This window comes from Struthio camelus, chromosome 10, assembly GCF_040807025.1.
Source record: "Struthio camelus isolate bStrCam1 chromosome 10, bStrCam1.hap1, whole genome shotgun sequence".
In the NCBI taxonomy this organism is placed as follows: domain Eukaryota; kingdom Metazoa; phylum Chordata; class Aves; order Struthioniformes; family Struthionidae; genus Struthio; species Struthio camelus.
The window spans coordinates 18,733,652-18,758,710 of NC_090951.1; the positions used below are offsets into that span (position 1 = coordinate 18,733,652).

The 25,059-nt window shown below is 41.8% G+C and overlaps 1 protein-coding gene across 4 annotated transcripts; it reads right to left on the reverse strand.

The window, feature by feature from the left end:
* Positions 1 to 5,754: 5,754 nt before the first annotated feature.
* On the reverse strand, positions 5,755 to 21,459 carry AKTIP (AKT interacting protein). 4 transcript variants are annotated; one of them, XM_068956405.1, is made up of 10 exons: positions 21,381 to 21,459; positions 17,131 to 17,246; positions 14,822 to 15,027; positions 13,161 to 13,225; positions 12,988 to 13,088; positions 11,501 to 11,589; positions 11,329 to 11,427; positions 11,004 to 11,111; positions 10,263 to 10,323; positions 5,755 to 7,242 (listed from the first exon to the last, which is right to left on the reverse strand). In XM_068956405.1, exons 2-10 carry the CDS (start codon positions 17,170 to 17,172, stop codon positions 7,132 to 7,134), a joined length of 882 nt encoding a protein of 293 aa, XP_068812506.1. In that variant the 5' UTR covers positions 17,173 to 17,246; positions 21,381 to 21,459; the 3' UTR covers positions 5,755 to 7,131. The 4 variants fall into 4 exon arrangements, with proteins under 4 accessions (XP_068812506.1, XP_068812507.1, XP_068812505.1 ...); XM_068956406.1 differs by having other exon boundaries at positions 6,310 to 7,239; XM_068956404.1 differs by lacking the exon at positions 21,381 to 21,459 and adding an exon at positions 20,051 to 20,187 and having other exon boundaries at positions 6,310 to 7,239.
* Between the last annotated feature and the right edge of the window lie 3,600 nt (positions 21,460 to 25,059).

Genomic DNA, 25,059 nt, shown 5'->3' on the forward strand with positions numbered 1-25,059 from the left:
ATATTTCCTTCTTACCTGCGTAACAAAAAGGCTGAAGTTGACCAATTCTGTAGACATTTCTGTAAAGATATTTATGACATTGTCAGGCAATTCTTGTTACTCTATACCATTTATCTTACTTTGTATGAAAATATTGCAAGTGTATTTTTCAATAAAGACTTTATAACTCACAAGAAAAGCTTCTCAAACGCTCAATAGGAACAGTTGATGCAAACATAAAATATCAAAATGTCCATCAGAGGAATAGCTGGGGGCTAAAAGGGACACTAAATACTTGATTTCAAGAACCTCACTCAGAAATTGTAAATAACGAATTCAAAGAACCATCCACATCTATTAATCAAACAGACAAAACAGACACTCTTACCCCAGTTTAGTAAACACGTCTCGAGTTTCCTCTTTCTGCTGTCATAACCTGGCACAACTAAGCCTACGGAGCCAAAGTTAGTAGGATTGCCTTACTCCGGAGTTTCTCTGTGCATAGTCACGAACTTTCAGTACTGTTCTTCTTCAGAGAGGAGGAGGATTATCAGAGCTAGATACCAGAAAGGGATGCTAGATGTAAAGAAAGCTGGTATTTTCTCCTTTCAGGAGCTTATAAGAGGTCTCATGTTTTGATCCAATAAAGGCACAGTTCTTTTCATAACTACTAGCTTATACACTTACGGTTGACCTAAGGGAAATTCTTAGGCATTCTCAATTAAATTCTTAAGGATTGGTTTGGCCAATGACTGCCAGGTACTACTTTTCTGGCTGTGGAAAATACTGTTTCCCCTGTATTTACACAGTGTCATTGGCATTAAGTTTCATTTGTTTCTATTGTTTTTAAAACTTTCTGAAACCAAATTATTAGGTAAGTGCCAGTTATTTTTGGTTGTGAAGAATAACAGATATACAATTGGTAGTTTACGCTTTGAAACAAATACTAAAAAAGCTACTCCAGTAGAGGTGTCTTCAAAAAAAAAAAATTTAGTTTATATTTTTAAGTCTCAGGCAACTTCAGGTTCTTTGCTTCAGAGCTGAACTGTTTAAAGTGTTAGCATAACTTATATTTCTCTTTCTGAAATATTCTGTGAAGAATTCAGAACTGCAAAGATATTCCATGGTATTTTTTAAAATACCACTTTGGTATACTACTGCCTCAAGTAGCGAGGGACTTGCATTTAGTTTTCAAGTAATCTTTTCTTTAACGAAATGCCTGTACTGTGAAAGATAACAGCTAAGTTCACGAGAGAAGGGTTTGATTTCCATGTGATCGCTGCAGTACTCACGTCCTTACCTCCCTCCTGGAGCAGCCTCTTTTAATTCACAAATCTGACTGCAGAAGGCCTTAGTTAGCATTCTCTCCCCTTTATCAATTAAAAAAAAAAAGACATTATTCAGATTATTCTTTTTTAAAGTACACAGAATTCACCGTTCTTTATATAGAGGAAACCAGCCTACCCACTAGACCTGCCTTGGAGGGTACAATTTCCATAAAAGCTCAAAGAAAAATAAACTTAGTGATATAACCATAATTTTTACTATATTAATGATTCATCCTTGTCATTATCTGTTTTTACTGATCTTTTATTGGCGGCAGCTCCTAAACCCCAGCAGCAATACGACAAATAAGAGAACCATCTTTGAATGGACATCAGAACATTGTCCATGTTTACCTATCTTCTCCTCCCACAACACCATCAGCAGTTTTGGGGATAAGATCACTGTTCTGCTTTCTACACTGCTAGAAGTTAAGCTGCACACCTACCCAGCTGAGGTGACAGAGCATCAAGGTTAGAAAGGACTGAATTTCTACGCAAGTCCGTCACCTAAGTGGCTTGGAAAATTTATATGGCAGTGATGGATTACAGAGGCTTCTGAATAGTCACAAAGAGGAGTTACCACTTTCCAATGTAACATTCTCGCTCCGTCTTCCTACCAAACTGGTACAGCATACTCAGTCAGAGCCCTAGCCCAAACTTCTGCTTCACACAGCAATCCTTGTTCCACCCAGCACTTCAAAGGCTCAGTCTGAAGTGTTCACGGTCCACTTTCAGGCTTCCTAGGAAAGGCGCAGGAGAAATACACCAGCACTCGCAGCATTTCAGCAGCTGCACCCTCACAAACCTTCCCACGTGTTTTCCTTGAAACAAAACCACATCACCCTCACCACTTCTCTGTAATCCTCAGTACAAGTTGCAAGCTAAAGCTTCCAGCTCAGTTACTCCATGTCTGCTTTCTAGCGCAAATTCAAGGCAGCCACTTGACCGCTCCAGCACCCTCGCAATTCCTCATAACCTGTTAGAGGCTTGAGGCATGCAGGCTGCACGGGGCGCTCGTGCCACGCAAGAGGCAGCCAGCCACACTAAAGGACGCAGAGCAGAGCCATCCCGCTTTCCTCCATATTGGATTACGAGAAGTTCGCCGTTTCTCTCAGCTTTTACAAGTCAACAGTGCATTAACGAAGCTCGCCGAGCATGCTGTCCCGTACGCTGGAGGCTTCCCAGCAGGGACAGACTATTGAAAACAGGCTGCTAAATAGCAGCCACGCTTGACTAAATAAACACATACCTGTTAAAGAGGTTAATGACCAGTGCACATACCATGCAGGATGGAGTAACACTGAACAAATGCCTATCAGGATTATCAGAAATATCTTCCCTAAAACACAAATAGCAGAAGCCAGAAACACTAAGAACGATTTTTTTTTTTTTAAATAGCAAAACAACAACAACTAAGAGAAAGGCAAGAGAGCAACAGAAGAAACTTTTTTTTCCAAATATTAAGCTGTCAGGTAGTCAGTCACCCACATTCCAGAAGTACTTAAGAGAAAAACACCACCAACCAAAAAAAGCACACACCATGACAGACGTAGGCTGTGGCTGTTGCAAGTGTTCACCCATAACTTGCGCTACACATCCTGGAGTCCACCCCGTTCGCTGTGCTAAAGCGTTTGCCTTGCACAGAAGTGCTGGGGAAGGTACAAGCCACTTCCTGCAGAACCCCCTCCTGACAACCTGAACTGCAGCACAGAGCATTAAGTAAGTCGAAGGCTATCCAAAAGCATCAGAGAGATCTAAACAGGAGAGAGCGAGCAGTTAAACTCCTGCCCAAGCTGCAGAAGGAAAGGACTTCTCCCACGTCCACTGCCTTCAAGTTGTGAAATTGCAAGTACAAAGAAAGCTATCATCTCAACACACGATCATCTCAACACGCTCTCAGAACGAGAGAGACTCGGGGCAGCTCCTTTCCTTGGTAAAAGCCCCAATCCATGTGCACAAGCCCAGCAGCTCAGCAGCCTTTGCTTTATTAAATATTTCCAACTTCCTCAAGGCACACAACACGCGAAGCCCCGCACACAGCCACTAACACAGCCTGTCCCACACAGCCAGTGAGCTGACTTGCCGAACAAGAAGCAGGACTCAGGCTCCCCCCCGCCAACTGCCTCCCGCCACCCTCTCAAAGCAGCAGCCCAGCAGCGAGGTCACTCACCCTTTCCCACGAGGGGCCAACGTAGCCTTCGTGCTCTCCAGCAAGGATCCGAGGGAGGAGCAACTACCGCGGCACCGGGAGGTGAAGCTGGGAGCTCTTGCTGCGCTGAGCTGGCCCACGCTGGCTCAGGAGACACCACAGGTGCTGCGCGTCCACTTCAGTGCCACTTAGGGCCATGCACCACAGCTGGTGGCAGGCACCCACGGCCTCCCAGCCCACAGCACTTCCCCCCTACAGAGCCAGGAGGGCCAGACAGCTTCTGTGTCTGGCAGTACAAGGCAAGAAGGATATTCTTTGCTTTGACAGACTGAGAACTTAAGTTTTAAGCTCCTATTTCACACTGGCAATGGTTTCCTAAAAAATCAGCGCATCAGGAGGAAGACTTGGAGCAGAGGGCAAGCGCTGTGTGCCTGGTCATTAGTTCTTTCAATCACCTGGGACAGAGCAAACGCCCACAAACACACAGTTTAACACTAGCTTTCCAAGCGACCACTGTGGCACTGCAATCACTCCAGAAGGTTTCTGCTTCCCCATACTGGGTAAAGGGGAGAAGGAAGGACAGAAAGTCTTTCTGCACTTATCACAGCGCTGCAAAAAGGAACAGCAGAGAGAATCATTTGCCTTCTTCCAAGATCCACGGGTTTTCACTTCTTTTCTATACTGGCACATGGAGAAATTATAAAAGGCTTACAGGTACCTGCCACCTAAGTCCTCTTCTCACAAAATAGCTTTAGTATGCAAGAAAGAATGCCAAAACACCTTTAAATGAAAAGATACAGTGTTACTACTGTAGGAAAGACTAGACAAAAAGTGCCAGTTCAGAACTTTGCACTCTTCTCAAAGTTTCTGACCTGAGGACAGGACTTCTTAGCCTTTTTAGGTAACACGTTTTTCAAACGAAACAAAATCTTCACTTAAGAGTAACTGCAAAGTTCTTGTAGGTCCCGAGCCTTTTCCCACTCCTCCTTCCCAAAGGGACAGGAAGGGGAGGGGAGAGAAATCACCACTAAAATCCCTCATCCATTACTTGCACTAGTTTATTTCAAGGTTTGCAGTCAAATATTTTGCTCCAAACTCTAACTACTACCAAGGAAGCAAGATTTAGTTTGATGTGATCTTGTTGATGCTAGCTTCTAGTGCTGCTGTGGAAGTAGATGTAGTGTTTCTCCCAACAGCAGTCAGCATTTTAATATCCTTAACACCAAGTCAGTCAACTTTACTCTAGATACTGATATATCAATGCACAAAATTGCTTGCAGTGAGTGAGCTCTCCAGTGCTGACATGGTATAAAGATAAGCAGAAATAAACAAAGTTATTCTAGCAGTGACCTCGCAATCATCTGAAAGTACATCAGCAGCAACCTTCAGAAAGCCACTGAAGACTGCAGATGTGCTTCAGACTTCCCTGTGATTTTTTTTTTTTTTAAATTGTCTCAATGCATCCTCTTCTCAACCTTATGAAATTGGCTTCAGATCTGAGCTAGAGGGGAGAGATTTCTGTTGAAAACGGCAGAAACCAAGTTTACTCTGAGTTAACTTCCTACAAAACTGTAACAAGTCAGTCCTCTCAGCCAGTGACTGACTCGTGCACCTCAGTAACATCCTTTTGAAAAAACCTACAATCGGCAGTTTCAATACAAGCAGTTGACAACAACAAAAAAGCAGTGCATTTAAAACATTAAATGTTTAAGTCCGCTGTGCTAATTCACATGACCAGAGTCTACACCCATCAGTTTACGCAGACCAACACTTCACATATACATAGCTAGCAAAACCTTTCAGAGAGCTAAAAAGGTCAGTTGTCAGTAAAGTATCTGGTTTAGAAGCAGCCAGTTGGTAACGTGTGCTTACGATTTCTTTCACTTCAGCCTCAAATTTGTTTAGGAAAGAACCACTCTAAATTACATTTCTCTCATTACACTTACTATAAATGGATGTACTAAGTTTTGAAAGAACCCTTTGGCTTTTAGTCAAGAACTTAATTCCTGTAACAGACCCTTTATAAGATGAGAGGTAGCCCCAAGAAATGCACCTTTGGATGCACTTCCTCATGTCTTGAAAGAGGACCGTTTCTCTCTGCACACTCCCTGTACTCTTAGTGTAACAGCAACTCCAACAGCACTAGAGAGACTCCAGGCAGCCCCAGGAAACTGCTGTATCTCAAAGGTAGAAGCTTTAAAAAGTTCAGATCAATGTCATTCAATAAGATTTCAGTATTACCTAAAGCAGAGTAATTACTTAATTCATACAAAGTTAAATGTTATACGAAAACCACACAAGTCATCCTTAATAGAACATTATATTGATCCTTTAGTATTTGATAGCATATTACTTGTGAGGTCTTGGCCAATTTCCTTAGAAATTAAGAAATTGTTCTTGAAAAGTAAGAAGGTTGTTACACAACAAGTGGATTTGCCTTCTGTCAGATTAAAAAAAAGAAAGGAGAAATACATCAAGGCACTACACTCCTTGTTTCTTAACAGTAAGTGTTTGTATGTATGCTATTAGTACAGGCATGAGGAGCAAAGAAAAGCAGCTCAAGTGTAGAGGGCTAACGTTACACACTTTGAAGTGACAGGAACATCCTGTTAGGCAAGAATGACATTATGCTAAGCTATGACATTAGGAAGACTCTTGTGAAAAGTAAAAGATCCTGTCCTGAGCTTGCACAGGCTTTAGAAAGGTTTTCCCGTGTACGGAACAAAGCCGTACTCAACCAAGCCTCTTTATCGTACATAACAGGATGCCTACAAATACAAGTGTAGCTGTCTGCTTTCATTCCATGTCCAATTTTTGCTCAGTGTCTAAAATATAGACAAACAAAGGGACAAGAGATAGATCATGATTTTTTTTTTTATTTTTTTAAGATGTCACTATTAACACACATTAGTCAAACTATCCTAGTAAACCCTGCAGTATAGATACCTAGGGAATCTAAAATCCTCTATGATTTTATTAGCTCAAGAGACCACCATTAAAAGCTTTGATTTTAGTGTTTATGTAATAAAAGTCTAATAAGCCTGACCTTCCGCTTTCACTTTGTCAGACTAATGTGCGTTTTAGTGACAATATCCATTTACAAATCAATAATACATCATATACTGAGTATCAACCTCAGCTTTACCTCTGGAAAGTGCTAAATGGAGTCATTGAACCAGCTATTTACAATTTCAAATCCTAATATATTTACAATAGAAACCAAAGTATTTAAAACCATTAAATATAGTGTTTAACTCTGCTATATTAGTTTACATGAACACAGCTTACCTCTGGCATCATATTTCCCGCTAATATTTCTGCCAGCAATTTAAGATTCAAAAAAAGCTACTCCTGGAGGGAAAAATAAAAGCTTAAAAACCAACCCAAAACCTCCAGGCGTTTTAGAGTCCTGAGGAATTACCCACCCTAGACAGCCTTCAAGTAGAAGTACTGCAGTGTTTAAGAGATACTTCCAAACTCCAGGCAAGCCTTTAAAACCTAATGCATATGTAAAACATTAAGAGTCAATAATCCATTGAGCAGGTTTACTGGAGTCACTGCTACTGTTCAGTTTTTACTAATCCATAGTCAAGAAGGAAACCGCTGCTTTGCTGTTTCTCCCTCCGTTACATTCCCTCCACCCACAGAAAGTGTTTTGTGCACCATAGTCCAGAAGAGCTAGGTAGGCATTGTCTTGTCTTCTTTGCTGAAGGGCTGAACTGAACCAGGCTTTACCCATGACAGGCCAGAAACTTGCATGCTTTTGCAGTGCTGATCTTCTGGCTTCTTCTAGGTGGAAGAAAGTTAAAGTCAGAATTACTAGATACCCCAAACCCTCTCACCACCTTCCCCACCAATTTTCAGCTTGGCTTAAGCTTCTTTTTTATAAAGTATTCTTAATGCTTTTCAAAGATAGTCCCTCCCCTCTCTGAGCATTTAACATGGTCAGAGTGAACTACTTAGACAGGTGTAAAAGAGGTTAGCATCTCCTCCTCTCCTCAGGGAGGACACCAAAACGGCTATTGCTTTAAAAGTGCAAACACGTGCAGCATCTGTAGAACTTCCTGAGACTACAGGAGAGTTTCAGTGATTTAGTTCATGTATCGCTATTCCATTACACCATAAAGATTAAAAGACGCTCTTGAGAGATAGCGTTTTGTTTAGAGACCATGTCACAGCACCACTACGCTGCTATTTGCCAAATTCCTTTGTTCTACAGTAAAGAGAGTCAATCACAATCAAGGCAATTTTGTCATCAACTTCAGGTAGGCCCTGTAGTATACTAACTTACAAGGTTGAGCGTACCTTGGAGCAGTACCCTGCCCTATTGAAGGCTTCTGAACACAAAGTAACATGGCGAGAGGTAGCAGGTACTTTTCCTGCACCATGGAATTCATGCTTTCCATGGATAGTCCCCCCCTCTCTGAACATTTATCCTGCTTAGAGCTCAGATGGTTAACTATTTCTACCCAACACAACGCAGCCAACGTTTGGGACCGACTACTGCAATTTTAAAAAGACGAAAAGAGGATCAAGTTGAGGGAGAAAGAATACTAACAATGCACCTGGGAACATCTTTGGACATAAGACAGTTTATGAAGAAGATGAGATAGCTACTCTAGCAGGTCAAAGAACCAGAATAGCTTGCAGGCTTTCTGTATAGCAGGTGCTATCCCTGACTCCACGCTGCTATAGGCTCATCAGATCCATTTGTATGCCAACTACATCACATCTGGAATGACGCACATCAAGTTCTAAAAAGGGATAATTATGTGAATTATGTTTCCATACTACAGTAAGTCCCTCCTTTTGCTCAACAAGGCAAATTAGGTCAGCAAGAAAACTGAGCATGCTGTCCCTCCCATGCTTTCTGAAAAAAGTGACATCAAGTGTCAGAATTGCAGCAATATACCAGACAACAGCAGATGAGGAGGAGCAATTAGTTTGGGCCCTGGCATTGCAGGAGCCTCCTCCCTGTCACATGTCCCGACATCTTTTAGCAGTTGCCCTGTGCTCAGCTGGGAACTGAGACACCACTGCCTTTTCTGGGCTATGGCTCTATTATGGTTCAGTGTTTTCCCGGAGGCATAGAATTGCACGTGTAATAAGCAAGGATCTAGAGCTGCAGAACAAGGGAAAGACTGGAAAACACAGGATACACAAGCAGGGAATTTCCTTTTACAGGAAAGGAAAAGAACCTTCTCAGCTACCCTAACGTTTTGAAACGTGTCTCCTAAGACATGAGTTTTGTCCATTCCCACCATGGACAAACTGCTCTGGCAACAAGCATACCACACACATTCCAGTAGTTCCTGCAGATCTTAGTTTCCACTTTAAAAAAATTGGTGCGTATCACCAAAGAAAAAGGAGAAAAGTCAAGTCATTACTGGTATTATGCTTGCCCTCAGTCTCAGACAACAGCACATCCCTTTCAATTCAAGCATATCAAACGATTCCTTTTCTTTAGATCTTTGACTTCGTGTCTAAGAAAGAAGGGGGTTGCTGGAGAAGGAAAGAGCTAGGTATATTTTCTAAGATCAAGAAGTCAGAATCTAGATCAAATTACTTTCCTGTTGGTTCTAAGGCCACCTCACCTCACTTCAGCAACCAGAAACATTGCTACACTGACCTTACAGATAGCATATTGTATTAATACCAATATACAATCTCATTTATGTCAAAGGACATGCAAGAACGTGAGTTAACACTTGCAGCAAGGAAGGTCTGACCTGGGACAGATTAAAAAACCCAACCACACTAGCGCAAGGAGCCCAGCAGCCAGTGACTAAAGCACTCAGAATGCATTTTCTTGCCAGTCCTTCAAAGACACCAAACACCACTTCAGAATTTGAGGCATTGCAAGTGACTGACTTGTCATGTCACTTGGTGCAGACTCAGGATTGCTATCTGTCAACTCCAGTCAAGCGCAGGGAATCAGTTCAAAAAACAAGAAGAGTCAAGGGGGACAGCATGTTTTGACGGAATCTTTCTAAAGCCCTAAGTTCTCCAGAATTAAGGCTTTTGGATCTATTTCCAAAAAAGATAAAGAAAGCTTCTTCCACCTTCTGTTTTCACATGTGTTTCTGTGCTCAAAAGCCCTTAGATAAGTTATCATCGCTACTTACGGCCCTTTATCTACATTAGGGTTATTTTAAGAGTGTTACTGCACCTTGACTCTATAGATACCAATAGCATTGCTCAGATGAAAGCTATGTGAAGGACCACCATTCTTGCTAAATTAATAGGAGTTATAGGCTGTACTTTGTGATAGAAATAACTGAAGCGCCCTTTGTTTAGCTGACGCTGTCTCACGAGACATAAGTAGTATTGGAGATGTTTAGCAACGTACTCTGCTTGAAAAAAGTTTTAAATGAGAAAAGAGCCTCACTCACTAAAAATCTCTCAACAGAGAAGAGCAGAGAAGCTGGAGATTGTCAGATTATGCAGTAGTACGAAACATGACTAATATGGGGCAAGCTGCAGCCAGCAGCAGGCATTCAACAAATCTCTCATTTACCCTTCTTCCCTCCCTCCGTTCTCAAAAAACCAAAATCTACCAAGTCAGTCAACAATCATACTCAGCAGTCTAGCAAATTTCTCTAGTTAGCTGAATAATTAACAGTCAAGTTAAAACAGTGATGTAACTGCTTAGTTAGGAGACCAGTTTCAGCACGTTTGCTGATCCAAAACAGGGGGGGGATAAGGTCTGTCTAGCATAAGCTCATCATAAAGGAGCAGTGGACCTTACTTCCCTTATCAGGCAATAAACACTTCACTTCTTATAGTGAATATTCGGACTTTGCCCTTACCTTTTGAGTCAACATCTTCTCTCTAGCTTCATCATGGATAGCTGGATTCCATGGAGAAAAACTATGGAGAAAGTAGAGTATCTCTTATTTTGCATTTTTTGAAACTAAAGCATACATGGCGAAAAATTATAGCAAAAAAGGAGCAATTCTCCTTGTTTCAGTTTGTTTTTCATGTCTGAAAAACTGACTACTCAGTGTTAAAGCACACAGCTATGAACTTCAATTCACATTGTCATGTACCTTTTCAACAAGACATATTTAGGTTCTCATTTTTGTTTGCATTGAGAACTGGAAATGCAGCAGATGCTAGAAGAAAGAGTATTCAAACATTCATTATGGAGCTTACTGTTCCAGCCCCCCTGCAAAAGAAAGCTCTAAAGATATCATCTAGTGCAGTCAAACAAGCAACAAGCCTGAAAATTCTTTCAGGAAAGTCTGAAAGCAGAATTTGTCACATGGATATTGCCACTCGAGGACGGTGCTTTTCTTAAAGTCTTGATGCGCTTAGTGGAAAAAAAAAAACAGTAACAAGATGCTTGTGCTTACATCTGAGGTTCACTCAGTACTAAACAGGAAGAAACAATAGGAGCAATATTCAAGGTATTCCTATGAAGGTAAGAATCGGGTCACTCAAATTTAATCTGTCGCCAGAAAAAGGCATTTGAAATCAACAGCTATAGCTGTTTGGAAGCTATCACTTCCAAAACATTAGGGCATGGTAAGTTTGTTCATGGTACGTACATGATTGCATAGGGATCCTCTACTTTGGGCTGATCAAATAAGTGACTGCTGCATAGTTTGACACTGTCCACCACTTTACTTTTGAATAGCTGAATATCTTTTTCATACCTACAAGAGGGAAATAAGTAATGTTAAAGGATTGCAAAAGCCAGGTATGCTCTGGAGGCACAGCCTTGGCAAAGCCTCAATTTCAGATTCTAGCCCAACTGACTCTGAAGGTATAGACCATGAACTGAAAAACAACAGCTGCACAGACCTCTTGTTTCTCTACTTCTAAGCAAAAGTTTCACAGAAGACCATGTCCACATACATGGAAGACACTTACAGCACTGCAGCCTCAGGATTCAGAGGACTAGTTGTATCGATCTTGTAGAAGACTCTGCGAGCATACATTAGTACTTGCCATATGTGATTATGATTTCGTCTAAAAAGAACAAAATACAGTGAAGAATGGAAAAAACTTATTTCAAATTATACGTCAACATGTTAGCACTTACCTCCATTTTGCAAATGCTCTTTTCACATCCAGTTCACCAGACACGGGATCTACTAGCGGATGGAAGACAGGCAGATCAAAAACCAAGCGCTGCATTAGAAAAAAGAAATTCAATTTTAAAAGTACCTGGGAAAGATTTTTTTTTTTTTGGGGTCAGTCAGATGTTGTTTTCAAATACTAGTTAGCTAGTACTGCTCTGAGAGAAAACAACTTGAAATGGTTTATAGTGACTGTAAAGCTGTAATCTAACACATCCTCCTTACATGCAGGGTCTTGTCCTCCCTCTATCACATGCTTATCACCAAACCAAGGAACTAATCCAGCTAACTGCACAAGCACTAGTGCCAACGCAGGTAATAACATCAGATAAGATCCGATAAAACCAGAAATACTCCTTTAACCACTCGTGACTGAAAGTCTCTTTCTTACTAGAGTTACAATCAATACTTTTTTTTAATCCTACACGTTTTTAAGTATCCCATGCTGTGACACCAGTGTCTTAAGCTCTTTACAGTTAGTTTCCTTTGGTGTTTATCCATGCCTCCAAAAGAAAAAACAGTTTCAACATAAAAGTTTTAAAACCTTGCACTGGAAAAATAATGTTGGATGTATGAGATATACTGAAGTATGATTTTTGAAAGAAATTGTTTGCTACTAATTCTACACTTGTAGAGATGGTAACTTTACACAAAACTTGACTTTAGTTCTCAGCTACAGCAGTTAAACACACATACATAGGCACAATTCTCGTTTTAGAGAAGTCTGGCCAAGAGGGCTGGATGCTCTGCTCTGACAGAGTCGGACTGACACAAGGAATAATTTACTTATCGTAAAGGAGCATACTAACTAGGATACTTCTCCCACAGAGAAACCTGAGATGAAAGGTAACACCCTACACTATCCATCTCCTCTCTCTTCCCCCCCCCCCCCCCACCAGCCTTACCCTCAAATTCTTAGTTCTTTGTTTCAACGTATTTTAGAAGAGATACGGGCAATAAATCCTGCAGCATTGTGGCAAGCACTGTACAGGTACCTGTATTTTATGTTCTGCTATGTTGCTACTCAAGTTTAAACTCTTACAAGAGGTATCCAAATTCCAACTTCCTTGCCAAGGAAATAACTGTTCAAGAGCTGAGGTAAAGATTTAGTTGACTTAATAACCTAAAGCATCTAACTTCATGAAATTCCCTCTATACCAGTCCAGGTAATGAAATCACACGACCTAGCACAAGCCCGAGAAGAAAAGCTGCAAGCATGAGCTCTTTAGCAATCTATTCCAAAACCCACAGAGCAGTAAGATTCTTCCACAGGTGACAGAAAATAGATACAAGACAGACCACGAGTGAGCCCAGCCAACTGAACAAAACCAGTTCAAGGAATTCAGAAGTTGATTGGTATATTAGCTTTAATCAGAAGTCATACTTTAAAACACACACACAAAACAACCACCCACCCACCCCCGCAAATCCAACAAACATCACCACTTACCGGGCAGTCTCCATCTGGGTAATTATCAGGAATATAGACAGTAAATTTGAACACACCATCCTGGTAGAGCCCGTGCCTTATGAATATTACTCCAAACCACACTGCAAATGAGAAAGTTTGCTTGAGTAGAAGAATTTTATTAGTAGTAGTAGTAAAGTTACATTTAAACTTACTTAATGCTGATCGGTACGACGGCTGCACATAGACACCTGGCAACTTCTGCTTTACAACCAGGGTACTGCAATTAGAAACAGTATTTAGAACAGCTCCACAACCGCCTTAAATCCACAGCAAGCTGACAACAGTAAAGCTAGGATGTACTGCCAGTAGTTTAACAGGGGACTTTTTCCACAAACTTCCACTCAATTCCCAAGGGTGGACTGCTCACAGGAGAGGCAGAGAACTAGGGAAATCGTAGTCTTTCGCTCTGCTTTTCCTATCCCTCCCCTTAAAGGGCTACAGTTAAGAAACATTGTTTCTTAAGACAAGGGTAAGCAGAAGAGGAGTAGACCTATTTAATGCATGTCATCACTGCTAGGTTTTCGTTTTTCTACTGAAATCCCAATTTCAAAATAAAGGAGAAAAAAAGAAGTGCAATTAAGCCATTTTGACTTAATTAAATTTTGACTGCAAATCTGATGCAGTCATCAGCACTTCCAGTTAATTCTGAAACTTGACCAAAGCTTTAACATAGCAGTAGTAACAAGTAGCTTTTCAGTCTTAAATAAGACTGCGAGGCAAGTGAAACAGGAATTATACTGGTAACTGGCAAAACAAAGTACCAAAAAATAGGAAGGACAGGCAAGCTGTAGGGTATATACTGAAATCAGCACACTTGCACAAATACAAACAATAATCTTAAAGGAAAACATTATTGCATTCCTTAGCTTACAACTTCCACAATATACCTGAATTTGTTAAGTAAGAGGAGTTTATCTTATTATTTTGATGCATTTTTGCATCCTTCAGAAGGAGGGGAAAAAAAAAAAAAAATCTTACATGAATTAAGTCTCATTCAGTTTCCTAAACAAGAAGTTTAATGTTTTAGAGTTCTCACTTTCAACTCAATGGTTAAATGCAAGAACTGAGACTTATATTGCATCAGGTCTCCAAGGGACTTCATTCCAAAAGGCACAACATAGTCCAGAATCCAATCCATCTATTACAGAGGAAGTCTCCTCAGCTTTGCAGGACAAAATGCAAGTTACAGAACTAGGAAGCTTCACAAATAGATTTGTATGCTCCCACAGCAGTCTGCAAACAGATCAATTCTATTTGATCCAAAGAAAGCTATTTAAATTGCACTAACTGTTCTCTCGTAAGCTTGACATTAATCATATTTGAAAGTCAGGAAAGACTAGAGCCTTCCTAACATCCATTTAATAGGCCATATCAGGTGGTGTTCAAACGTTCTGCATAACTGAAGGAAGCTCCCACATCCTAACTCCATTAGACAGTACTCTATATTCATAACTGTTTTCCTACTAGGCATCTGCTTGCTTCTATTTTAATACTTGTTTCCAAAATTAGAAATTTCTGACCAAAAAACTGTTAAGATAACTGGTTAGGATGCCTAACTCCAAAACAAAGTCTGAGAAATATAATTCAGAAAAACACATCTAAACACATCCCTTAAAAATCTCATCCCATTTTCTTCTCCTCAGCTACCTCAAGAGACTGAGGCTGCTCCTCCAAAAAACAAATTTTGTAGAGTTTGGAGGTATACTGCCTTCTTCACAGACTATGGCAGAGATACCATATGCAAGAACTACAGCTGTTATTTTCCTTCAAGCACAAGCCCGGTGATCTAAAACAGAAAAAAGTGAAAACCTACAATTCTGCAAGGAGGGAATACTCCAAATAAAAAGGCCCGTAAGAAGCATGTGTTCCATTTGTCGACTGGGATGAAGGGGCAGGGGAAGCAGGCTTGGTTATTGGCACAGCATTTTTTGGAATAGAAGGCAACTGTTTCTTGGTAGAGGCTCGTGGAGGACTGGTTCTTAGCTCTCCAGTCAGAGTTTTCTCTTCAGCTTCAGGTCTCTGTTAGATTACAAGAGAACCACAAGATAACAGGTCAGATTTTGCGAGTATTTAACATATGAGCACATTTTAAACACAAGTTTAAATACTGCCTTACTAATTACAAGTTTGGACAAGGAAGCCAGTCTTGGATTTTGGTGTTCTGGTTTTTTGTGTGTTTTAAAATAAACTTATATTCCATTAAACCTAGTCTAAAACTGCAAAAGCAATTAATATCTGAAGTCACACAGTCCGCTATTACTGCTGGATAGGAAATCTGCAGATTAGGACAAACGCTTAAGGAGGCTTGTATTTATTTATAAACTGGCACCAGATAATATCTAGCATCAGCTTAGAAGTCAAGTCTATTTCCAGCACACCATATATCTAGATAAACCATTTCCACTGACAAGCACCCTTGCATTCTAGAATTCAAGGAGTCTCTGAACAAGGAGGGTAGTAAAGCAGAGATGAAACAAGGAGAACTTTATACAGAGAAATTCCCATGAATATTTCACTTCCTGCTCGTGCTGGGACACCAATATCACACTGGGACTGATCATATAGCCTATTCCCCCTGTAGGGGAGCCACTGTTTGACAGCTGTACCAAGCCTTGTTTTAATAGTTTTGCTGTAGTAGCCTGTTTACACCTATGCTGTCTTTTTTTTTTTTTTTTTTTTTAAACAAAAGAAGGCCTTTGCCACTCCACTGGCCATTGCTAGAGAACACCATACTATATACAGACCCTATAGTAATTCCAGAGATCACCCAAGACAAACCTGCAGGTTAAGAACTTCTGATTACGCTAGTTGTAGCAACAAAAGGCATGATAGCTGGTACAGTGTTGTCAAGCGTTGGATACCTGGACTAGTAACAGTACCCATGTCACCAGTTTCAAAGATATATAATTTGCACTAGTGCTGAAAACCTGAAAAACGGCTAGACCTAAAACTAGTATGATTTCAGGCATAATCTACTGTAGCAAGCGATAGCATTATGGGGGTGCAGCTTTGTCAATGCCCAGTGCACATGCAGTACCTGGCTAAAGTCTATTCAAGCTAGTAAACAAATGGCATCAAGAACAGGTCTTTTAATCAGTCATTTAACATATTTGTTTTGTCTTTCCTGCTTAAAGATGCTTCAGATAACGAAAAGTCATTACAACAAATTCTGGAGTAGACTCTACTCACAGACACTTCAGTTAGTACAGCTCAAAGCTAGCTGGCTGGCAGTTTTACTGAAGATTAACCCAACGTATGCAGAGTAACCTGATGGTCTTTTCCAGAACTGATACTGCCAACACTCCAAAGAAGATGCATTTAAGTCAGCTTTTAGAAAGAGATGAAAAGAGACCTTATATATTTCCTGCATTGTCGTCAAAGCTTCACCGGTCAAATACGTTCCAACGCCCAAATCTTTAAACCAACGTATCCATATATCCAATGCCATGGCAGCCACAGACAGCAAAATTAAAGGCTACCCACAAGGTGCAAATGTTATACCAGCATGGAAAAGAGAGGCACTTGTTGCAGTGCACTACTAGCAGCTGTGAAACTCCCTGCTGTCATCCTAAAGAAGCAAGCTGTAAATACTTATTTTTATATACATGTGTTACTATTTTAAACATGGTCTTCATTAGAAGCCCTGCAAATTATGACAATAATTCAGATTGGTTTCAGAAGACCTTGGTACACGTTTTCAATCCTAATGACTAAGCAAATCTAAGCTGTGAACTCATCCCAGAACACAGATGTTTCAAGGACCTCAAAAATTCTGTTCAAGGGCTGTTTTACTCCTCAGGATGTAACCATTATCTCTAGCTGGGATATGAAGTTATTTCAACTTCACACATGATACCTAAAGTAGACATTACAATACTACAGAATAAATCAGAGAACCAGTTCTACCAAATTTATGTCTATCCGATAGTTATTGAAACCAGCGATTAAGAATTTCATAGTAATTTGATAGATTTTTGTCTGTTCCTTTTTTAAGTTGGTTTCCATGATATTTCTTTGCTCATAAAGAATAACCACTCTACACTTAATTTACAGCATCACTCAATGCAGATTAACCCCTAACGCAGATGAACCTCTTGTAGCATCCTTCTATTAAATATCTACCTTGCGTACAGAGCTTGTAGACATGCTCCAGAAAGGGTTCATAACGTGTATTCCAAATAAAGGACTGCAATTTTTCTGTGTCTTCAGAGCTTCCTCAGGTCTCTCCAGTTTATACCCTAAAAATAGACAGAATTAGGATTTAATGGGTATGCATCCTAACAGATAAAGAGGACTCATTATACAAATTCGGTTCAAATCTAATTATGCAGACAGCTTTACATTCCTATAATTTCAGGAGAAAACTTTTTGTAGTTAAGACTGACAATAGATAAGAGTGCCAAAGCTGTATATTGTTTATCACACTCCAGAACATTCTTATAGTTGTCCATAAAATATTTTTTGCATTAGAATCCCTGCCTTCTTTCTGCTAGAAAGATACTCTAAAAAAGGTCTGGCATTCTATATTTTGTTTTGCCAACTAGAAAAAAAGATCATTTATTGGCTGAGCACAGTCAAAAAAAAAATCCTCTACACATGCCAACAAATAAAAGTTATCCCTTCAACAGTTAAGCCCAGCACTGGAAGTACTACAACAGCTTATTCTTTAGCGTGGTTAAGTGTTGTCCCTTGCATACTCCGCTGACTTTGCACGTTTCTGAAGAGCACTACTAGTTTGCAAGTTCTCTACCATTCCCAGTGAAAGACATGATCCTCTTGTTGAGTTTGCATCACGTATGTGTCATTTTGCTTTCATCTGCATTGAAACTTGGCCAGGAATAGACAAAGCCTCAGAACACAGAAGTTTCTCTGTAGCTTATTTAATGGTTTCATTATGAGCACTAGGGCTTAGTATGATCAGCAGCTCCATAACAAGGATTTCAGCAGTATTTGGTGATTCACTGTGTCATCTACTGTTTGTGCCCTTGATCCCAATGTTCCCCTCTACCCTTTGGGTGTTATCTCCAGCAGTCTATCGCTTTAAAAATGCTTTTGTTTGCCCCAGAACTCTTGTCTATAAGAGTTCTCTGTCTGTTTTCCCAGCAGTTTTTCCAACTCTCCTGATATCCAGTCTGGTTTTTTCCCCATTTCTAAACACACATTAAGTAAATGTTTGGGGCAATTCAGTTTACTCAGCTTCTATCATATGAAGTTGTACAACATTGACCAATGCAATTCAAAGGACGTGAGAAGGGGAGAGAAAGAAGAGCATAGGCTTATATCCTGGTCAGCGCTTTAAGTTGTTCTACACCAAGTCATCACCTATTCACAGAGTATACTGATTAGTTTTTAGAAGAGTTTTGATTACAATGTTATAACTTTCTCTATAAGGGATAATAAATGCCAATCTTGTTACAAAAGTTAAGCCAGATTACGCAAAAAAGTCTAGCAATGTTATACCTCCACAAGAAACGTTTGTAAGTATTTCTCTAGACTATATAACAGATAAGTATTTAAAAAAAACACATACACAAAAAACACACACACAGAAAAACGCTGATAATTCATTCCCCCACCTCAAAAGAGTCTCATGCAAACATTCAAGCTCTACCCAGTATCATCCTAGCTAGTACACGTGATTCCTCCAGATATTTTTCTTCTTCATTGACCAGAGAGTCACCTAGTTCTGAGGCAGTGAAAACAGAAAGGCAAGCAGGGCTAGAGCGCTGGGGCATGCTCTGTGACAGCAGTGAGAAGTGGGAGAAGGTCACTTTTCTCCTTATTCTGTCTGGAAAGCAGAGGCAAGCTAGAAGGATATACCACAGGCAGCCATGCCTTTCCTCCTTCATGAAAGCCAGCCAGACTAAAACATCAAGATGCTAGGCTAGGAAGGTAGATGTTTCCTGAAGGAACTTCAGCGTAGCCAGAGGGTGGAAGAACTGACGCACAAAGAGAGCTCCAAAGCGCTGTGGCCTTGACAAGAGAGAAAGCTGCTAGAAGCCAAGGTACAGGTTTTGGATGTATTAGCATGCGTATGGAGTGAAAGCTTTAAAGTTTTGGCTCTCTCTTTAAAAAAAGAGTAAGTAATATAAATTGCATTATTCCAGAACGAGACATACGAGATACAGGAGTTGAGCAGGACGGAGAATGATGTATGTACATACAAATAGCCTAACTTATTACAGGCAAGACAGGGAACTGATCTAGAAGCTTGATAAGTGGTGCTAAATAGAGTTCAGTCACTGACTCCACCTTTCAGAAAGTAGCTATGCATCTCAGTACACTTCCACCTTTGCTGGCAAGCTTTTCATTTTATACATGCCTATTTACAGGCTATTAAGAACTGGTTCCCCCCCACCACCACCTAAAGCATTAAGTTAGTGCTAGTTAAACTACAGAATAACTTCTATCAATTCTCCTACATGGATAACCTTTACCCAGCTGTTTCCCAGAAATAAGTCATATACAGCATTGTCCTAGATTTATTAATAAACTGTCCCCAGTTTCACTCACCTGTTAAAATATTAGGTATGATAGAGATCTAATAACCTCAGAATACTAGTTTTCCTGAGGGACATTTAAAAAGCCCTTCAGGGTTTTTTTAGTGTTTGTTTCTTTTAAATAGCACATGTTCCTAAGCTATGTTAGGCATGGGAGCGGAGAATAATATTAGCACTTGTTCTGCAAGTGCTTATGCTCTCTAGCGTGTTTATCACAGAATTTACTACATTACATTAATCAAAAGAATCACTAGAAATAAGTCAGGTATCAACACGTTTAAATCTGCAGATGGCTTATCCTACCTCTCACCATAGAGAGGGTCTGCACCAGACAAAGCAAGCAAGGTCCCAACACCAGTAAGTGGATCTTCTGAACAGTTCAGTCATTCAATTTTAGATTGGCTACAACGTCCAGAGCAAGGGTACCATTGCAGCACCTTACGGCATCCCACATTACTGTAAACATCACCTTCCCAGAAGAACCCAATCCACCAGTCTTCTTCGTTTTATGGAAAGGGAATGAATACACCCAGAAACCTCACCTTGCCTCTTTTCACACTGTCCGCGTTCACAGTACCTCGTCTGAAGTTTCATAACGTGCTGCTCAATAGCATGTTCGATCACATGCTACTTCTACAAGAACAGAAAGCAAGAGCAACCTCCTAGACAGTTCTTCTCTCATGGACTTTCTACAGGCATAAATCTGCGTCTCAGCAAATCCTCTCATTTTTATTTTAAATACTGTACCTGGGTTACTAAGAGATATCTATTCTGTACCTCAAGACTAGACCAAGGAAACCACTTGTGGCCATCAGCATAATCTTATGTTAATGCTCATCAGCACTGAAGTATGCAATACAAGAGAGCATTCAAAGCAAGTTCTGCCACTTCAGAGACCAAAGACTCACTCAGCACTTTATCATCACTCTAACACACACACAAAAACAAAACAAAGATATACACACTCTAATGGAAGCCAAAATTTCAAAGACCTTACTCTTTTACTTTTTGCATCACTACACGAGACATCCCAATTAAAAGTTACTTTTGTTGTTTATACTTGCTGGTACAACACAGCATGTTTCCTTACTGTCATCAGTCGTTACACCAACTACAACAGGGCACCAAGCCAATTCTATAGACTTCATCTGCCCAAAACAGGCAGAGAACTTTTTCAAGCATTTTCTGAAAAAGCATTAAATGATCCCTCAAGAAATAAATAAGCGTGCACATGTGCATTTACATATATGTTTTACACAGTCTGTCCCCTACCCGAAAGGGAAGGGAACCATTCCTACACCTGAGACTGAACATAGCCGAGGACTAGAGAATAAAAGAAAATTTGACCACAACGCTCCTGGGTGTTTTTTTCTGGGGATCGCAACTGCCGGTTTCCAGCAGCGCCGGCTCCTGTCTTGGGCCAACCTCCTCCCGACCTGGCTCAGGCCGGCGGACGAGGCGCGGGCTGGGCAGCACGGGAGGCGCCGAGGGAGCTCCGCCAGCGCGCAGCGCCGGCCAGCCGGGCCTGTTGGCCAGCCGCCCTGCCAGGGCGGGAGCGCACCTTGCGCGCGGACACCTGCTGCCGGGGGGTCTCAGGGAGGCCAGCGCAAGCCACACGCCAGCCCAGCCCGAGCCCGCGGGCGCCCTGCGAGGCGCCGGGCAGCGGCCGCAGCGGGCGGCTCGGCAGCAAGAGCGGCGCCAGGCCGGGCCCGCCGCTCCCCCCCGCCCCGCCGGGCCCGCGAGCTGTCACAGCCGCCCGCCCGCCCGCCCTGCCCAGCCCAGCCGGGGGGGCTGACCCCCCGCCGCCATCGCTGTCGTCGCGCCCGCGGAGGGCCGGGCCCTCCCGCCGCCGCCGCCGCCCGCCCGGCTCACCCGCGCCCCGGCCGCTCCGCTCCGCTGCCCGCGCGGCCCAGGCCCCGCCAGCCGCCGCCGCCACTCCCCTCCTCTCCCCCCGCCGCAGCCCCATTTAAATCCCACCCCCTCGGCGGCGCACTTCCGGGCCCGGCCGCCCACCCAGCCAATCGCTGGACGGCTCTTCCGGGAAGCCTCTTGCGGTGAGGCGCGGCGCGGACGCGCTCAGCCAATCACAGCCGCCCTGCTGTCTGTGAGGCAATAAGGCCGCCCCCCCCGCCCCTTCTCGCTGTGTGGGGCTCGCGGCCGCAGGGGTTCTGCCTCCCTGGCGGCGATTGGCTAGAGGGCCTACCCGTCCCGGGGGAGGCGGGCCAATAGGGGTGGTGTTGACGCACCTGTCACTCTGTGAGCAGAAAGCAAGCGCTGGGGAGGGAGCGTGCCGAGGGCACATCTGCGATTGGCTGGCGGAGCCGTCGCTCGAGCAACCTGCTCGCGGCTGCCGATTGGCAGAGCCCAAGAGGGAGCCGGGGCGCTCGTGCTGCGGCAGGGGCGGGCGGGGCGGCCCCGCTCCGCCGGGCCTGGGCCTTGGGCCGGGCCCGCCGCCGCCTGTGGCGCAGGCGACGGCCCGGTAGCGGCCGAAGTAAAACCGCCAGACAAAACTCCGTGTAAGCTAAAGCGGATCTGGAAAAAAAAAAAAAAGTAGAAAAAAGCAGAAAACTGCTGTTGACACAATCCACACTAGTCTTAACGGCGCTGTTCTTTCAAGAAAGAGCTGCGTGTCCATATAAATACATATCGGTGGAAAGCTAAAGTTCATTCTGAATGTAATACGTACGCACGGATCGTCCCAGCACGAGGAGGAAGGGAAATAAACGCAACTTAGATTGTTTTAACGCTCTTCCAGCATCACGTCAATACGGAACTACTGGAGCGCAGCTGTGAAGAGCTGGTGAAGGAAGCTGCAGGAGGACAGCGCGGCTGGAAGCTGTAAAGCCCGTGTTTCCTTCACAGTCAGTTCAGAACCTCTCAGATAACTCTACAGTTAACAACGCATGCACAATCCGAAAACTTCCAGCCTCTTACTAGTGATGGCTTCATCAAGGGTCATGGGTTGCTGGCTCTTTCGTGGAGAGCTGCACGTTCCTAAAAGCACCTCAGCAGCACACAGTGGGCTTTTCAGACCCAGCTTTCCCCCGAGGGCCTCGCTTGCGCTAGGTCGGGGCCTCGCGATGGAGCCCGCGCAGATGATCTTCAGGAGAACATCCTTTCTTCAGTGCGCGTTTCCATCTTACGCAGATGTTGCAGATCTTGCGCTGCACTGTTGTGGCTTGAATAAAGTGGTAGTGTTGTTTAACTCAGTGTACATGTCGATGGTGTCACAAAAGTTTATCACAGTGATAACGTGAAGAACTCCAGTATGTTAACTTTGATGCCGAGTATTACTACAGGAATACTTTATCAGGTTCTGAGCACATCACTATTAATTCTCCAAACCCCACTACAGTCCAAAGGTACTTGTTTTGCCAACTACAAAAACACAGTGACAAGAAAGGAAAAAAAAATTTGGCCGATACGTTTTCTTAAATGCTTATTCTGAACCACAGATAAGGAAAACACTTTTTCTGTCTGATTACTAGGAACCACCTGTAATCAACATACAGGTCCACAACACCATTATCTGTGTGAAACCAGAAACAGTAATTGTTTGCAATCGGGGTGCGAGGCCAAAGTCCCTCTGCTCAGGTGAGCAGCAGAGAGGATGCTGCATGTTTTCCTAAAATGTCAGAGAGCTCTGGGTTAGGTCCCTGCATTGGAAGTATCAAATTGTCGTATACCTGTGTATGGCCATTCTACTCCTGGCACAATCAAATTCTGCAAACAGGAGTATTATTTTTGCTGTGCTTTTTGAATGCTCTAAAAATTATTTATTTAATTATTTAAAATCTCAAATGTGTTTGTGGAGTAAAACATCAAGTTAGGAAATCTAAAAACCAGGATGTCAGTACAATGGTACAGTAAATCCTTGGGTGCATGCACAAAGGTTTTCCTTTCCTTTATTTTCCTTTTTAAATTAACAGTACTGATTGTGCAATTGCAGTGTAATACAATTTAATCCCTCTTTTGCTTCTAAAACTTAAACAAAGTCTAGCCAAATAGATGTCCTCAGGTGAGCTTTACATATCAAGAAAGTTAAATAAAAACATAATTTGCCCTCAGTAACACCAATATAGCTAAACTTGTATATAAAGACTTCAAAGAGGAACACACAAATTTTCCTATAAGCTGGACTGAAAAACAGCATTCTCCTAATATAGTGGACTAGATTCTGATTTTAGTCACACCAGATCTGAATGAATTTTACTCAACAAAATCTTTGTATTTTCAGTGATGAAAGAGGATAATCTGGCCTAGAACGCCCTTTGTATATTTGTATGTATCTTTATTTTGTGTGTATATCTTTACCGTTTCCACATCTCACTACCTATTCAAGGAAATATATAAAAGATGCTGTGAATCTGAAGCACAAAATCGTTAGGGTTTGTTGAATCAGCTTGAAAAGGTATTAGAGGTCCGTTGTCATATGCACACCAAGAACGCCTTTGAAAATGGCATTATCGTATTTAAAGAGATGGGCTATCATTTGAAGTGCATCAGTTTTGATTTTAATTCTTTCAGGAGATTTTGAAGAGAGAAGCTGTAAAACAGGGAGCCAAATAGCTGTGTCTTCGTATTAAAATCCAGGTTTCTAGGCATATTTGCGTTTCTGTTTTACCCAGAAGGCTAAATACAATAAGAAATTTCATTTAAAACAATGTCTTTAGGATAGCATTGGAAATACGTGTTGGCAAAGACTTTCTGCAATGCATACGTTCATACCCAAACCCCATATATTCATAACCCAAAAGATAAATTACCAGGTACCTACCTCTCTGTCAAATGAGAGAGACTGTGATGGCCATGTCATTTAAGGCATATTCAATATTATCTTTAGTTGTTCAGCATTCAGAGATTCCGGATAGTTCCGACTGACTTAACCTGGGCTACAATTTCACTTTGTGGTGACCGAAGTTCTAAAGAGATAAGAGGAAAGTTAAAACATGTCTTTAATTAGTTTAAGGGAATAGTTGGCACCACTAGGTGGTGTTCTGCAGCTGTTCCAGTCGCATATTGTAATCCATAGGCAGATAAATGACAAAAATACTTTGACTGAAACAAGATATATGCTGCTGTATGACAAGCAAAAATGATCAGGGCTAGTGCTGCTAGCTGCAGATAAATATGTAAGCTGGTCTCCCACTGAAATCCACAGTAGTTCTATATGGAGACTGACAAGAGAATTTTGAAAACCAATAACATGCCCTTACTTGATAACTAGTAATATTAGTGTGATTTTTTTTTTCCTCTAAAAATGCAAAAGCAAAAGATGGTATTTTGTCTTTTTCAACACTAATAAACACAATTACAAACGTGGTTAAAAGCATCAACCCCTAAACATCTTTTTTGGACTTTCAAATGTAATTCTTTTTGATCTGTATGCTACAAGAACATATGACAACACTTTACAGAGCAAGCTAATTAGAAATAAAAGCAGCCAGGTAATCAGCCAGGTTTAGATCTTTTTTTCTTTGTGGAATGCTATACTGCCTTATTCTGAGGTTATTTTAAGTTTCTCCATACTGGTCTCTATTTGTATAATCTA

What these genes read in the sequence shown, in the direction of transcription:
- AKTIP (XM_009678302.2), bottom strand. Translation starts at nt 20,102, where the DNA reads ATGAAACTTCAGACGAGGTACTGTGAACGCGGACAGTGTGAAAAGAGG. An exon ending in GTCGTACCGATCAGCATTAA is followed by an intron (nt 13,089 to 13,160) that starts GTAAGTTTAAAT and finishes TCTCATTTGCAG; the next exon opens with TGTGGTTTGGAGTAATATTC. An exon ending in AATCCTGAGGCTGCAGTGCT is followed by an intron (nt 11,112 to 11,328) that starts GTAAGTGTCTTC and finishes TCCCTCTTGTAG; the next exon opens with GTATGAAAAAGATATTCAGC.